At 51.8% G+C, this 15771-nt stretch overlaps 1 protein-coding gene across 1 annotated transcript; it reads right to left on the bottom strand.

Annotated features, from left to right (window-relative positions):
• Positions 1–372: 372 nt before the first annotated feature.
• On the bottom strand, positions 373–15110 carry IL17RE (interleukin 17 receptor E). Its single transcript, XM_033210607.1, has 17 exons — positions 14318–15110; positions 13943–14117; positions 13595–13610; positions 12838–12957; positions 10534–10631; positions 10132–10291; positions 9901–10040; positions 8714–8782; positions 7742–7808; positions 5982–6157; positions 5848–5895; positions 5723–5768; positions 5426–5580; positions 2728–2796; positions 2156–2203; positions 1974–2076; positions 373–1519 (listed from the first exon to the last, which is right to left on the bottom strand). Exons 1-17 carry the CDS (start codon positions 14392–14394, stop codon positions 969–971), a joined length of 2118 nt encoding a protein of 705 aa, XP_033066498.1. The 5' UTR covers positions 14395–15110; the 3' UTR covers positions 373–968.
• Between the last annotated feature and the right edge of the window lie 661 nt (positions 15111–15771).

The raw sequence follows: 15771 nt of genomic DNA, 5'->3' as shown, positions 1-15771 counted from the left end.
GGACAGGAGCTCTAAAAGCACCGCCAAAGGGCACCACAAAGTGGGCTTTTCACCACTGCCTGCTCAAATGCTGTATAGAGAGTAGAAGGAACCCAGGACCCAGGGCCTGGCAGAAAGGGGTCCCATCTGTGCTGTTGCTGTGGGCCGGTTCTGTGATGATGGACACACCAGCTGGCGAAACCTCTGTTTTTCTCTCTCCTCTTGTAAGAATCACTAGGGGGATCAAGGAGATTGCCCCGTCCTCCTTTGCTTTCGGAGGCATTGCTTGTAGGAATGTGATGGATGCCACACGGTGTGGACGCGGAGGATTTGGGCCAGCGCACTGACACATACCCCCCAGGCAGGCTCCTCAGCCATACTAGAGAAGCACACTGTGTTTTTTAGTTTGTCATGTTTGTCTTTATTCATCTTTCCGGATCTTGGTCCCCACCGCTAGCAACCACCCATCCCACCCCCAACTCCCATTGTCCTGAACACCCAGAGCCAAAAGCCTCTTTTCCTAGGTCCAGAGTCCTCTCTCCCACTGGGCAGAGCCTCAGTGTGGGAAAGGGAATCCCTGGCCCCCAAGGAGGTTTTCTCTCAGCCGCCCCCCGCCCCCCCACACTCCCTCACCCTCCTTCAGAACTGCCATGGCTCCTGCCTCCCTACCCCGGCCCCAGCCTCTCCAGCCTGGACTGGAGCATAAGCACACTGCTCTTTCTGGAGTTCTGGAGAGGAAGTGGGAAGACCGCCCTCCTCCATCAGAACAGGGGTTAGAGGAGCTCTCAGTCAAGGGAAAGTATGAGGAGGAAGAGGGACGCGCGGGGACTGGGCTGGGACTTCCGGTCTGTGAGGCAGGGAATAAGGCTTTTCGGCCAGTCGTCCTCGAGGCACCCCAAGGATTCCAGGGTCTAAGGTTCATTCCGGGGTTCTATCCAGTGTCCGTTGCACTGCGGCCGCAGACACCCGGGACTGCGGTGGAGCTCTGCTCAACCTAGGTCTAGTCGGGCGGCCTCTCGTTCCAGCAGGCTGCACAGCTCTAGGCGGCTCCGCCTGCGCTGCCGCGCACCGAGGCGGCCCCAGCTGGTGGCCTCTGCGGAAGGCTGCGCGTCCAGCGCCCGCAGCAGGCGCGGCAGGTCGCGCAACAGGCGGTAGCGAGGCAGGGCGCGCAGCGGCGGGGGGATGTCGCCCTTGGTGCAGAGGCGACTGAAGTAAGCGAGCAGCAGCGGGCGCGGGGCAGCGTGGAGCAGGGCGAGCAGGGGCGTGGCGCGGGGGTCGGGGCCGCGGGCCGAGCGAAGGCAGGCGCTGCTCCACAGCAGCAGCACCGTGCCCTGCTCACGCGCTACGCGCGCCCGTGCGGCCCAGAGCCACGGCAGTGGGCCCACGCGCGCCACGTGCCTCCCCTCCCACAGGTCCACGATCACGTCGCGCCCGTCGCCCAGCGCTGCCCTCAGCAGTTCAGCCAGCGCTCCCACCAGGCGCCGCTGCGCCTCCGAGTCCGCCGCGTGCAGGAGGAGCACTGGCCGCGCTGGGCCCGGGCCTAGTGGCGGGGAGCAACAGATGAAGGGGTGGGGGCGAGAGACTACTCAGCCCTCTCCTCCCCAGTCTCTCCGGATAACGAAGGGTGCTCGCCTCTCCGCCCCCGCCCCTTGTTTGCTCTGGGGGTTGGTACCAAAAGCAGCCCTAGCCTATGGGCTAATTAGATAAAGGCACCCCTTCTGAAAAGAGGGCTAGGGCTCCAGGCTGGGCGAGTACAGCGCAGGCTGGATTTCTGCCCCACTAGCCTTTTGTCCAGAGACTTAGTACAGTGACAATCTGCTCAGAGGGCCCTTTGCCCTGCCTTACCATTCCTGCCCACTTGGGGGCCTGAGGATCCCTGCCTGGGTAACAGAGACTGGGTGCAGTGCAAAGAGCTCCGACAGGGGAGGTGAGGGGGCAGCTAGCCTCGGAGCTGGGCAGGTCTGACTACTCAGGTTACCCCCAGGTGAGCTTACCTGACTGTGGGCGCCGGCAGATGAGGGCCAGAACAACACCCAGTAGGGTAAGGAGGGCCAGCAGTGTCAGGATCAAGAGCCCCAGGCGTCTGTAAGAGACTGAGTCAAGCAGGGTGAGGCCAAGCCCAGTTCCTCAGTGCCCAGCCTCCCTCTTACCTCCCCCTCCCCCAAGAACTCACCATTGGACACAAGAGGTGCTTCCAGGCAAACTGGACATCTGACCGCCACACCTGAGGGCACAGAGTCCCCCAGCCCTATGAGCCAGGCATATTCTCCTCCCTGGGGAGCTGAGTGAAGTATGGAGCTGGGGGAGAGGGGAGTTCCCACTGGCTAGGGAATTCTTCCCAGGTGGGTTTGTGTCTGCTCCAGCTCCTGGCCTGGCACAGCACAGGTCAATGGTGGCAAACTCAAGTGTGACAGGGACCAAACTCGAAAAGTAAACTCAAAGTTGACCAGGGCTGCTGTGAGCACCTGGAGAGCACAGGCCCTGACTGAAACAATCAGACGGCGCTGAGCTCCAGGCCATTGTCACCATGCCAGAGTGTGGACACCTGGCACTAGGTTTTTCTGATTTTTCAACAGAAGTCAGAAATCCAGCTTCGTTTATATATGTAAATGGTGGTAAGTAATTTCGATTCAAAACACTGTGCTGGCCAAACCAAACATTTTTGCAGAATGGATTTTCCACGGATGAGTGCTACCAGGGGAGTAGATGCCAGGGCTCTGTGTGTAGAGTGAGAGTAGGTTTCCTTACCAGGACACAGTGCCCTGGCCTCAGGAAGGGAATGATGAGGTCTAGTGTCACTGGGCTTGAGCCCCGGGCCTGTAGAAATAAAGAGCAGAAAGGCTCTCCTGAGGGAGGTGAATCTGGCCCTGTCTGGCCTTGAGTCTTTGCCCCTGCTATTCCTCCCCACCATACCCCCAGTCCTACGAGGTTTAGGCCAAGTGCCACCTCTGACAAGAAGGCTTCCTCAGCCACTCCGGCTCCCACTGATCTTTCCCAGAGCTCAGTTCCTGCTGCAGTCAGGTATTTGTCAAACAGACAGACTCTGAGTGTGTCCTCTGTGCCAAGCCCTGAGGAAAGAAGGCGGGTGCGGACATTGTCTCTGTTCTCTAGCAGCTCACAAACCAGGGAGGCTGCCTCACTTTACTCTCCTGCACAGCTGAAGAGGTATCACAACATGTCATTGAAAAGAATGTAAGTTTTAGGGTCAGGAGACCTGGGTTCAAGCTTACCTGTTGCCTTTGTAGTCCCTAACTGTATGGTCTTTGCATGGAGGCAGGTTACCTCTCTTTCCTAAGCCTCGCTTTCCTCATTTTTACTTTTATTTTTTTATGTTTATTTATTTATTTTTTGAGATAGAGTCTCACTCTGTTGTGCAGGCTGGAGTGCACTGGCGCAATCTTGGCTCACTGCAACCTCCACCTCCTGGGTTCAAGCGATTCTCCTGCCTCAGCCTCCTGAGTAGCTGGGATTACAGGTGCACGCCACCATGCCCAGCTAATTTTTGTATTTTTAGTAGAGACGGGTTTTGCAATGTTGGTGAGGCTGGTCTTAAACGCCTGACCTCAGGTGATCTGCCTGCCTCAGCCTCCCAAAATGCTGGAATTACAGGCGTGAGCCACTGCGCCTGGCTTACTTTCTTTGTTTTTATGTGGGGGATAATAATCTTTATTTTACTGGGTTATTGAGAGCATCAAATGGGTATATGCACATGAATATCTTTTTAAATAAACTGCAATGTATATTCATTTATTGGTAACAGCTATTATTAGTCTGTGAACTCCTTAACTGTGTTATATACTTTTCTTGTATCTCCCAGAGCCTGCTACAGGGTGGGAACAATGCATACTAAATTGGACAGAATTTTAATTAAAAACTTTTTTTTTTAGAGTCCGAGTCTCATGCTGTCACCCAGGCTGGAGTGCAGTGGCATGATCATAGCTCACTGCAGCCTTGACTCCTGAGCTCACACAGTTCTCCTGCCTCAGCGGGGACTACAAGTGTGAGACACTGCACCTGGCCATCTTAAGCGTGACTTGGTCTTACATACTGTGTTACTATCACCTGTCTGCTTGGGAGCCCTCATACAATGCGAAACAAACGTATAAGCTGCAAGTGAGCATTTAGGAAATAACTGTTTGAAAGTGCTAGTCATGCTTAGTCAGGTTGGTGCTGTGGTATTAAGGGTGTATTTGACTGTGGTTTTTATATCAGATACATGGAAGATAGTCTGATAAAGTGCTCCTAGTCACGTAACAGGTGAAATTTGTCAGTGGTTTACAGGATTGTGCAGAGCCTGTCAGCTGCATGGGCTCTGCCTCCTGGGATAGATAACTTCTGCACAGGTGCCTCGTGGAGGCAGGAGAGTAGTGGTAGTGGACAGCTGGGTTCAAGGGAAGGCATCAGTATAAAATGTTTTGTTAGGCTAGAGCAGTGGTCCCCAACCTTTTTGGCACCAGGGACTGGTTTCATGGAAGAAAAGTTTTACACAGAGGTTGAAGGGGTTGGGGTTGGGGGAATGGTTTCAGAATGAAACCACCTGAGATCCTCAGGCATTAGATTCTCATAAGTAGCTCACAACCTAGATCCCTCACATGCACAGTTCACAATAGGGTTTGCTCTTTTTTTTTTTGAGACGGAGTCTCGCTCTGTCGCCGGGGCTGGAGTGCAGTGGCTAGTTCTCAGCTCACTGCAAGCTCCGCCTCCCGGGTTTACGCCATTCTCCTGCCTCAGGCTCCGAGTAGCTGGGACTACAGGCGCCCGCCACCTCGCCTGGCTAGTTTTTTGTATTTTTTTTTAGTAGAGTCGGGGTTTACACCGTGTTAGCCAGGATGGTCTCGATCTCCCGACCTCGTGATCCGCCCGTCTCGGCCTCCCAAAGTGCTGGGATTACAGGCTTGAGCCACCGCGCCCGGCCAGGGTTTGCTCTTATAAGAATCTAATGCAGCCACTGGTCTGACAGGAGGTGAAGCTCAGGCAGTAATGCTTGCTCACCCTCCACTCACCTCCTGCTGTGTGGCCTGGTTTCTCACAAGCCACCAGGTGGGTACTGGTCTGCAGCTCAGAGATTGGGACCCCTGGGCTAGACAACACCTGAATGTGGGAGGGCCAGTCCCTTGCCTCTGTTATTCCTGTAAATTCAGAAACTGAAAGGATTAGAAAATGCTCCCTTAACTTGCAGTGAGCCGAGATTGTGCCACTGCACTCCAGCCTGGGTGACAGAGCGAGACTCCGTCTCAAAAGAAAAAAAAAAAGGAAAATGCTCCCTTAAGTAATCTACTGTCAGCAAGTCAGCTGAACAAAGGCTGATCACGTAAATAAAGTAAACCAGATGGTAGAAGTCAGGGATTTGTTTGTTTCTGCCTTCCCAGGGTCTATCTCAATGAGGTGACAAGGAAATTGAGGGCTGTGCTCTGAGCAATAGGACCTAGTGGGGGCGAGGCCATACCTGGCTGACAGTGTACACAGGGGGCACCAAAGTGTCCTGCCCCAAGCCTGGGAGGCTCCAGGCAGCACTGAAGGTGGCATGCATTCTTGAGGAGAAGTGAAGAATCAGCTGCTGGGCCTGGGTATCCATGCTCACATTCCAGGATGTGAGAGACCCTGTTTGGGGCAGGGTGGGGGTGTTAATAGGAGTTAGGCTTTGGGTGATGAATTCAGGGTTGGGCTGGGGTTTAGCTTGGTCACAGTTGGGTGAGGATGAAATGGGGCAGGGGTTCCCAGCAGAGTTTACTTATTGGCTCACCAGTCTGGTGGGGGCATTCAACATGGCTGCTGTTTCCAAAAGAGAACTGAGAAATACAGGAATGCAGGTTAGCAAGCTCCAGGCAATACCCACTACCCCACATCTCTTCTCACCCATGGTTGTACCTTGAAGCAGAGCTGGGGGTGCAGATCCACCTTCTCCAAAACATACCACTGTGGGAGGAGAGAAGAGTTCATCAGGGAGAAAATTCCTGGGCCCCAGCCCTGCCCACCCTGGTCCTGGGGGAACCTGTCCTCACCCCGTCTGACTCTCGAGCCGTGGCATTTGGGAGGTCTTTGCAAAGGGTATGCCAGTCTTGCTTCTGGCAGAGGGCAGCTTCCAGCTTCAGTGGGCAGCGGAGTGTCAGGGCCATGACCATCTGAGTGTGCTGGCTGTAGTCAGTGAAGTGCACTGACTTCCAGAAGTCTGAGCCATCTGGGCAGGTGGCAGGGTCAGTGGGTGAGGGTCAGCCCTGCTTCAGCCCCACCTTGCCACCCACATCCTGGGGGCAGCAGGAGATGATGTTTGTAAAAGTAACCAGTACTGTTCCTGGCCTGAACAGGTACTCAATCAATGAGCATCCCTTTCATTATCTTTCTTTTTCTTTTCTTTTTTGAGACAGAGTCTTACTCTGTCTCCCAGGCTGGAGTGCAGTGGTGCGATCTCGGCTCACTGCAACCTCTGCCTCCTGGGTTCAAGTGATTCTCATGCCTCAGTAGCTGGGATTACAGGTGTCAGCCACCAAGCCCAGATGATTTTTGTATTTTTAGTAGAGATGGGTTTTCACCATGTTGGCCAGGCTGGTCTCCTGACCTCATGAACTCCTGACCTTGTGACTCACCCACCTCGGCCTCCCAAAGTGCTGAGATTACAGGTGTGAGCCACCACGCCCAGCCCCCTTTCATTACCTTTCTGTTTTTTGTTTTTGTTTTTTGAGATGGAGTCTCATTCTGTCACCCAGGCTGGAGTGCAGTGGTGTGATCTCGGCTCACTGCAACCTCCGCCTCCCAAGCTCAAGTAATTCTCCTGTCTTGACCCCCTGAGTAGCTGGGACTACAGGCGTGCACCACCATGCCTGGCTAATTTTTTGTATTTTTAGTAGAGACAGGGTTTCACCATGTTGGCCAGGTTGTTCTCAAACTCCTGACCTCAGGTGATCTGCCCGCTTCGGCCTCCCAAAGTGCTGGGATTATAGGCGTGAGCCACTGTGCCTGGCTTCATTATCTTTCTATCTAGGGTCTCTCTTCTCTCCTTCCCAGGCCTCCATTCTGGCCAGCTCCTTGCTTCTCCCCCAACTCAAAATCTGCTTAGGGTTCTCTCAGAACCAGGAATGTCTTCCCCTCCTATCTCTCCTGTCTAAATCCTGCCTTTTTTCTGACCCCAGCTCAGATGCCACTTCCTCTAAGAGGCCTTCTCTGCTTACAATGGCCCTTCTCGAGCTTCTCCCTTTCCGGAGTTCTTGCCCTACAGCCTAGTCCTTAACTATAACCCTGCCCTATAAGTTCTGTAGGCTGCTTTATGCGATTCACTTGTGTCTGAGTGTCCTGCCTCTCCTTGAGAACAACAATGTGCATACAGCACTTCAGCACCAGCCACTTTCACATGTAATATTTAACTCAGGCTTCACAAATGCTTTGAAGGCAGAGCAGGTATTGAGATTTTACAGATGAGGAAAGTGAGGCTCCGAGAAGAACAACTGACAGAGCTGGGATGGGAACTTCGTCTTCTGGCCCATCGTCTTAGGACACCATCTCCTAGGCTTCATATTTCTGAACTTCTCACAGTGCTTCAGTGCTCAGTGCTCTCTGATCTATTGGCAAGCTGACTGGTAGACTTGGCAGCCCTTTTCCCCCACTGACTCCAGGGAAAGTACCTGTATGCCTTCTGGGGGCTTCCCCCAGCAAACGTGTGAAGTGTGGTGTGTGTGTGTTTGTGTGTGTGCGCGCGTGCATGTGTGTGTGGGAGACAGAAAGAGAAAGGGAATGTGTGTGCACAAGGGTGCATGTCAGCAGCACTCACAGGCTTCCGGCCAGCTCTGGAAGGGACATTTTTTGCGCCTCACAGTGTCCTCTTGCAGGTAGGATGCCTAGGGGGACAGGGGAGCAGGTGGGGAGGGTCAGAGGAATGGCTTTTCCAATCTCACTCAGACCTAAAACTCATTCTGGCTTTACCTTACTGTGACGCAAGCTGCCTGAGCTGGCCAGGCACCGAGCAGGAGGGGGCAATGTGGGGTGGGGCAACGGTAGGGAGGAACTCCAGAGCATAGGAGAGGGATAAGCAAGTGAGGGGCTAATTCCTTTCCTCCTAAAGAGAACTATCCCCAGAAAGAAGTAAATCCTGAGGCCGCATTCCTGTTTTGGTCTTCTCTGGCCTCCACTCTCAGCCATCCCCAAGGCACCCAGTGCTCTGTGTTGGCTCCTGACTCTGGAATGCCAACATGCCCACCTGCTGTCCACCCTGGCAATTGCTCGTGGCTCTAGGTCTCTGCCATCATCCTCCCTTAGGTCTCCCAGGTGACAATTTCCCTTGCCTTTTCTGTCTAGTCCAAAGAAAACTTTCTGATATGTTCCTTAGACTTGTAAAGAGAAAAGGAGGACTGCCACAGAGGCCTAGAGGGGGCAAGACTTTTGGGGGCATATGGAACCCTGCAGTGGCCATGTACACACTCCTTCCTCGACTCCTCAGAACACACAGCGATGACAGCTGCCTATTCTGGCTCTGTGGGCTGAGGCCAGGTCTGGGCCAGGGAAAGCTGGGTTTGGATGGGGCTGAGGTTGGAATCACCCTAAGAAGGTCCAATGTTCAGCAAAACCCTTCCACCTCTGACCCTATGTGTGGCTCACAGCCAAACTGATGCCACTCTCCCTAAGCATGCCAGTAACACCCAGTCCTTTTTAAACCCAGTTTACTGGAGATATACTTGACCAACTGTGCCACCTTGGCGACTTAGGAGCAGAGCCATGGACAGCCCACACCTTTTCCTTTGCTCACCTCTATGCACAGACAGGGCAGAAGGAATTCATAAGGCAGCTCTACAGTGTGGCCCCCAGACACAATTTTCTGTGGATGAAACAGCAAAGGAAGACAAAAGATGCCTGAGAAAGAGCATAGGCACATAGACAAGGGAAGGACAGCGCTGGGATCTTGGCCAACACATCCTGTTTTTCCTCTTATATGAGATACCTCTTCTCCGGATAAATCTCTCAAAGGTTGTCTGCTTAGTAATCTAAGCATTAGCTCTATGCGCTCTAGGTAGAGTTGCGGGGAAGGAGACAGGGAATACATTCCTTTATTGTGGCCCTATTGTATGCCAGGGTGTGTGGTGAGTGCTAGAAGCATTAAATCAATTCACTCCATGCTAGCATCACAGTGAACTTATGAGGTATCCTCACCATTATAAAAATGATGAGCTGAGGGTCTCAGGGGTACAGCAGCAGTCCCTGCAAATGGTACCAACTGTATACAATGGCATCCATGACAAAGGGAGGTTGAGGTGGGATGTTGGGGCCCAGGTTGGGAGAATGGGGGACATATCATTCTCTGAGTGGCAGGAACAAAGGGAGGGAGATGGAAGGGTACCAAGACAGATGTGACCATTTTGTTATGTTCTCAAACAGTACAACGTCTTAGGGGAACTGAAAAGGGTTTTTAAATTTTTAATTAACAATTATTTTCTCTTACTTGTCACTAACTTAAAGCTCAAGAAAAGGCTTCTTAATGCCTGAATCACACTGAGGATCCTCTCATTGGGGGTAAATACCACACTAATTTCTCTGCTCATTCATGGTTATTCAGGTCTGCTCCAGTTCTCTGCCTGCCTTTCCTGTTCTTCCAGGTGACAAGGCCCTCTGCCCTTTCTGTCTAGTCCAAAGAAGTCTTTCTTTTAATTTTTTTTTTTTTTTTTTTTAGCAGCAGGGTTTCACTATGTTGCTCAAGCTGGTTGTACACTCCTGGCTTCAAGCAATCCTCCTGCCTTGGCCTCCCAAAGTGCTGGGACCACAGGTGTGAGCCACCATGCCATGCCCAAAGAAGTCTTAATGATAGACTCTGCAGCTTGTAAGGAGGTCCTGGACAGTTACCATCCCTTTCTGGGCCTCAGTTTCCCCATGTGTACAATGGGTGGCCTCTGTTGCTAGCACTGTGTGATTGGGCTTTTTACAGGGGATGACACGCCATACCTGGATATCATAGGGACTGCTCAGCTCCTCACACTCCAGTGCCCACTGGTGACAAAGACGCACACTGACCTCAGGGCCTGAAGGTATGTTCACCCGAATAGCCCGGGCCTCAGGCAGCAAATCAAAGGAGAACTCGGGCCCTGGGGAGAGGAAGGACTCAGTGGCCTTGTCTCTTGGCCTTAGCACCTCACCACTCAACTGAACCCATCTCCTGTTGTACCCAGTGCCCACCTCCATGCCTTTGAGAGTCCAATCTGGGAAGACTTTCCCATGCCTCTGGATCCGAAGGTTGGGTCCTTTTAGAGCGAAGTCCCTTGTGGGAGATGTCTGGGGAGGGGATGGAAATGTGATGGCTCTTCTCAGACAGGCGACGACTAGGCCGCGGCTTCCTCTAAAGGCAGAGAACAAGGTTGGCCTCGGGCCAGGAATCAGGAAACCTGGCTTCTGTTTCTGCCTCTGGAACCTGAGGTACTGTGGCAGTTGCTCAAACTCTTTTGGCCTCCCTAGCTGTGTAACAGACAGAATACTTCATCTCCACACTTTCTGTCTCACGTGGCTGGAAAACCAAATGAGAGGCCAGAAAGCAAAGGTCTGTCGGGCATCGGGTAGGGCCGGAACTGAAAGGGAGAGTACCTGAGCAGGTGCTGGCATCTTGTGTCTCCTACAGAAATTGAATGTGGAAGACTTTTTGCATTTCTGTACCAGGAGGTGGAAGAAGCCCCACTGAAGAACTGTGCAGGTGGGGACATACTTACTATCTAGCCTTCATTACCCGCTCCCCTACCTGGAGATATGGCCCAGTGTTAGATAGTAAGTCATTTTATTTTATTTTGTTTTATTTATTTATTTATTTTGAGACAGAGTTTCGCTCTTTGTTGCCCAGGCTGAAGTGCAATGGCACGATCTCGCCTCACTGCAGCCTCCGCCTCCCGAGTTCAAGTGATTCTCCTGCCTCAGCCTCCCGAGTGGCTGGGATTACAGGCATGTGCCACCATGCCCGGCTAATTTTGTATTTTTAGTGGAGATGGGGTTTCTCCATGTTGGTCAGGCTGGTCTCGAACTCCAGACCTCAGGTGATCCGCCCACCTTGGCTTGGTGGGATTACACGTGTAATCCCAAAGCGCTGGGATTACACGTGTGAGCCACCGCGCCCGGCCTGATAGTAAGTCATCTTAAATCAAGGAGGGTAAGGATGTCAAACTTCTTTAGTCTTGAAAATTACAATGCAATCAAGAAAGGATTAATTTCTTAAGCAGAGAAAAAGCTATATATACAAAGATACTCATTTTAGCATTCTTTTATTTGTCTCGCTCTGTTGCACAGGCTGGAGTGCAGCGGCGCGATCTTGGCTCACTACAGTCTCTGCCTCCCTGCTTCAAGCGATTCTCCTGCCTCGCCCCCTGAGTAGCTGGGACTACAGGCACCTGCCACCACGCCCAGCTAATTTTTTGTATAATTAGTAGAGATGGGATTTCACCATGTTAGCCAGGATGGTCTGGATCTCCTGATCTTGTGATCCGCCTGCCTCGGCCTCCCAAAGTGCTGGGATTACAGGCATGAGCCACCACACCAGCCTCTGCCTCTCTCTCTTTCCTTCTTTCTTTCTCCCCTTCCTTCCTTCCCTCCTTCCTTCCTTGACAGGGTTTTGCTCTGTCACGCAGGCTGGAGTGCAGTGGCACAATCACTGCTCACTGCAGTCTTGAACTCTTGGGCTTAAGCAATCCTCTCACCTCAGCCTCCTGAGTAGCTGGGATTACAGGCATCCGCCATCACGCCTGGCTAATTTTTGTATTTTTAGTAGAGATGGGGTTTCACCATGTTGACCAGGCTGGTCTCAAACTCCTGACCTCAGGTGATCTGCCTGCCTCGGCCTCCCAAAGTACTGGGATTACAGGCATGAGCCACTGCACCCAGCCCTGTGGCATTATTTCTAACAGCAAACATTTAGAAAAATTAGACACTGCCAGTTCTTTTTTTTTTTAAGACAGGGACTCACACTGTCATCCAGGCTGGAGTGTAGTAGCGCTATCTTAACTGACTGCAACCTCCACCTCCTGAATTCACGTGATCCTCCCACCTCAGCCTCCCAAGTAGCTGGGACTTCAGGTATGCACCACCATATCCAGCTAATTTTTGTATTTTTTTTTTTGTAGAGATGGGGTTTTGCCATGTTGGCCAGGCTGGTCTCAAACTCCTGGACTCAAGCGATCCACCCACCTCAGCCTCCCAAAGTGCTGGGATTACAGGTGTGAACCATCACACCTGGCCCAGAAACTGCCTTTTTTTTTTTTTTTTTTTTTGGAGACGGAGTTTTGCTCTTGTCGCCCAGGCTGGAGTGCAATGACACAATCTCGGCTCACTGCAACCTCTGCCTCCTAGGTTCAAGTGATTCTCCTGCCTCAGCCTCCTGAGCAGCTAGGATTACAGGTGCCCACCACCACGCCCTGCTAATTTTTTGTATCTTTAGTAGAGACGGGGTTTCACCATGTTGACCTGGCTGGTCTCGAACTCCTGACCTCAGGTGATCAGCCTGCCTCAGCCTCCCAAAGTGTTGGGATTACAGGCGTGAGCCACTGCGCCTGGCCTAGAAACTGCCAATTCTTAAGCAATGTAAGGGCATTCAGTATGTACCAGGCACTGAGCTGAGCAATTAAAATATAGAGTAAGAAAGAAGATCCGGCTTTACAAATAAATGGTAATAACAATAAATCCATAGCTTTTAATTCCAAGAATCTCAGCTGAAAAAAATACCATCATAAAACTGTACAATTGGATTCATGAATATCAGTCATAGAGTGCTATTTTAGGATAATCCAAGTCCCCGTTGAGGTTACAACAAGACAAATACCTGTTCTAGTGAGTCCCACTTGCTCAGCCTAGGCGGTCGCTCAAAATGTTCTCTTTACTGAGAATGGCCCAAGGGCCTGTTTCTCATACCTGAGCGACCTGACAGCAGATGTTGGCACAAACAGCGGGAACAGTGCCAGACTCGCACACACCAAGGCTTTGTGGAGAAGAGGGCCCACCAGGTGCGGCAAGGGATATGGGCAGAACTTCCTGGGAAAGATGGAAGGGAAAGCAAATGATAGGGTCTAAGAAGGTCCCTCCTACCTCAGACAAGCTGGATTTGAGGCCAAGCTCTGTCACTTACATCCTGGAAGTATGACTTTGGGGATTATAGGACCTGTCTAAGGATCAGTTTCCTCATTCATAAAGCGGGTCTGTTATAAAAATCAAAATAGTAGTGCATGGGAAAATGTCTTGTGAAGTAGAACATACCATAAAATAGGAAGGATTACTGATAGAAGTATCAGTAATATTACTGATAGAAGTGAGGGATCAGTTAAGGGGAGGAACCAACATATACGGAGCACCTGGAGATTTACCCATGTTTCTCATCTAATCCTCCTTACAGATCAGAAGCAACATTGCCTTTAGTGTACAATCATTTCTACTGTGCTACTACCCCTCAGAAACTGAGGGTCAGTTGGAGGGGTTAGGTGCACAGTCTGAGGCCACACGGGAGTCTGGCAGAACTGCAACGTGAATCCAGGCTTGTCATGATTCCAAACTTTTTCCTTGATATTGTGCTACTTCCCAGGTTGGGAACCGAAAATTCGAATGGAGGGCTTGCTGGGCATCTGGAGAAATAGTGGGCGTGGGGAGGAGCAATGGGGCAGGAAATGCGACTCACCAGTGAAACTGTCATCCTGAGGCACAGGGCCCAGTAGGGAAAAGAAAGGAGAGAGCTATTATTAGGACGGACTCCCATAAGGAGCATTCTTGGGGTCTTCGCTTCAAATCAGCGAATTCTGAGTCCCATAGCTAATAGCCCATACCCTCTGGCTCTTACCTTCCCAGCTCCACCCTGTCCAGGCCCTCAACACAAACGACCTTGGCTACCCCTTTGAGATTATGTAGAGGACACATCGAAGCTGCCACTAGAGCACAGGGACTGCAGAGGTAGCACAGGGCGGGCAGGGGAGTGGGGAGCTTTATGGCTGTGCTAGGCAGGTGTCCCTACCTGGCAGCAGCACCTTACCATGTGGGAGGCCAGAGGACAGCGGATGTTCCAGTGGGGCAGGTGGGGACAGCCAATCCCAGCAGAGTCAGAGAGGTCGATGACTACCAGGAGGAGAGGTAGGAGCAGGGCTGCCGGTCTGAAGCTCCCCATGGGCTTCTGTACAATTAGGGCTCCCAGAACATGGCTGCATGGCCTGAAGGTGGGTGGCAGGGCCTTGCTGTGCAGCAGCGAAGAACACAGTACCAGCAGGAGCCCTCGCCCCAGCCTGCCCTGGCCCCGCCCTGCCTGAAAGCTCCTCCTTGATCCCAACCAGCCAGCCAGGCCACATTCCTTCCCCTCCAAGTGGAGGGACTGAGGAAAGCTTGTGCCCCCCAAAACCCTATTGCCCCCCACCTGAAAGACAAGGGGCTCCTGCTGTGACTGAGAAGTAACAGGAAAGGGACTAGCATCAGGTTGGGGGACGCACCCATTTCTTAGCACCTCCTACTCCTGAAACACACTGCAGATCTGACCCACCCATCAGCACACTGTTAAACTTGTGTCTCCCAAAGACATGTGCTTCACCCCCTCACTTAGAGAATTAGCCGAGCTCTTAAGCACTACTCAGCACTGGGTGATGGAGATACAGAGGTGACTGAGGCACCATTTAGAGTGGGGAGGAAAAAAGCACTCTAGGATGCACGTGAAACCCATATGTACCCTGGCTTCCCACCTGGCTAACTCTCAGGACTATAGCCAAGTTCTCTCTACCCATGAGCCTGGTCCAGCTCTTCTAGGCAAAGGGCTCCATACCAAAGGGGCCTCTAGCTTCAAGGACCCACTAGTCAGTACAGCCTGCTCAGGAAGCCCCAGAGCTCATAGCTGAGCCCTGGAGTGGAGGGAGTGGGCCCCACACACTGACCTGATTTCCTGTGGTTTCCGGTGCTGGAGAAAGGCTGACGAGGCTCCATCTTTGTGGGAACCCTCCCCATCATCCCACAGCTTCCTCCCACTCATGGAGCATTTGAGCAGCTTCAGCCCTCACCTTGGTAACACACACACTGGAAAGAAAGTTGGGGGCACATTTACCAGGTCAAGGATCTTTTTTTTTGAGACCAAGTCTCACTCTCTCGAGAGTATTTTTAGGCTGGAGTGCCGTGGCGCAATCTCTGCTCACTGCAACCTTCCACCTCCAGGGTTCAAGCAATTCACCTGCCTCAGCCTCCCGAGTAGCTGGGAGTACAGGCACCTGCCCCATGCCTGGCTAATTTTTGTATTTTAGTAGAGACAGGGTTTCACCATATTGGCCAGGCTGGTCTTGAACTCCTGACCATGTGATCCTCCCACCTTGGCCTCCCAAAGTGCTGGGATTACAGGCGTGAGCCACTGTGTCTGGCAAAGGCATCTTGAGATTGTTATTGTCCTCCTGCAACTCAATCTAGACCACCTTTCAGTGGCCTAACCACAGCCTGCTTTCGACCAATTCTATTCTAGTGTTTAGGTTCATTGTCTGAAGGCTGCATCCTACTCATTATCCTAAAAGTACCCTCTAGCTTTTTGAGTTCATGAAAAGATAAAAACTCTTATCCTTTATGTTTCTCCAAGCCTAGTAAGGAAGGAGACCACTACTACTCCTGCTGCCCTCCTCCCCCAACCTTGCCTAGTTCACAAGATAGGAGTAAAGACAGAAAGAAACAAAAGTAAGATAAATAGCCAGACAACCTTGGCACCACCACCCGGCCCTAGGAGTTAAACAAAGTAATAATAATAACATCAACCCCTGGCCTAAACGACTTGTGTTATCTGTAAATTCCAGACACTGTATGAAAAAAGCATTGTAAAACTTTTTGTTCTGTTAGCTGATGCAT

The sequence above is a fragment of the Trachypithecus francoisi genome, unplaced genomic scaffold, assembly GCF_009764315.1.
Source record: "Trachypithecus francoisi isolate TF-2019V2 unplaced genomic scaffold, Tfra_2.0 Lachesis_group0, whole genome shotgun sequence".
In the NCBI taxonomy this organism is placed as follows: Eukaryota; Metazoa; Chordata; class Mammalia; order Primates; family Cercopithecidae; genus Trachypithecus; species Trachypithecus francoisi.
The sequence above is the reverse complement of the archived record's forward strand: the minus strand, read 5'-3'. Positions and strand labels throughout refer to the sequence as shown.

Bases quoted from the DNA above. Each gene is read 5' to 3' on its own strand.
- IL17RE (XM_033210607.1), bottom strand. From the start codon at position 14,394: ATGGGTGCGTCCCCCAACCTGATGCTAGTCCCTTTCCTGTTACTTCTC. The intron at 7,809-8,713 runs GTGAGCAAAGGA...CTGTCCCCCTAG, and splicing joins TGCCCTGTCTGTGCATAGAG to GCATCCTACCTGCAAGAGGA. The intron at 2,077-2,155 runs ATGGTGAGTTCT...ACCCTGCTTGAC, and splicing joins GGAAGCACCTCTTGTGTCCA to TCAGTCTCTTACAGACGCCT.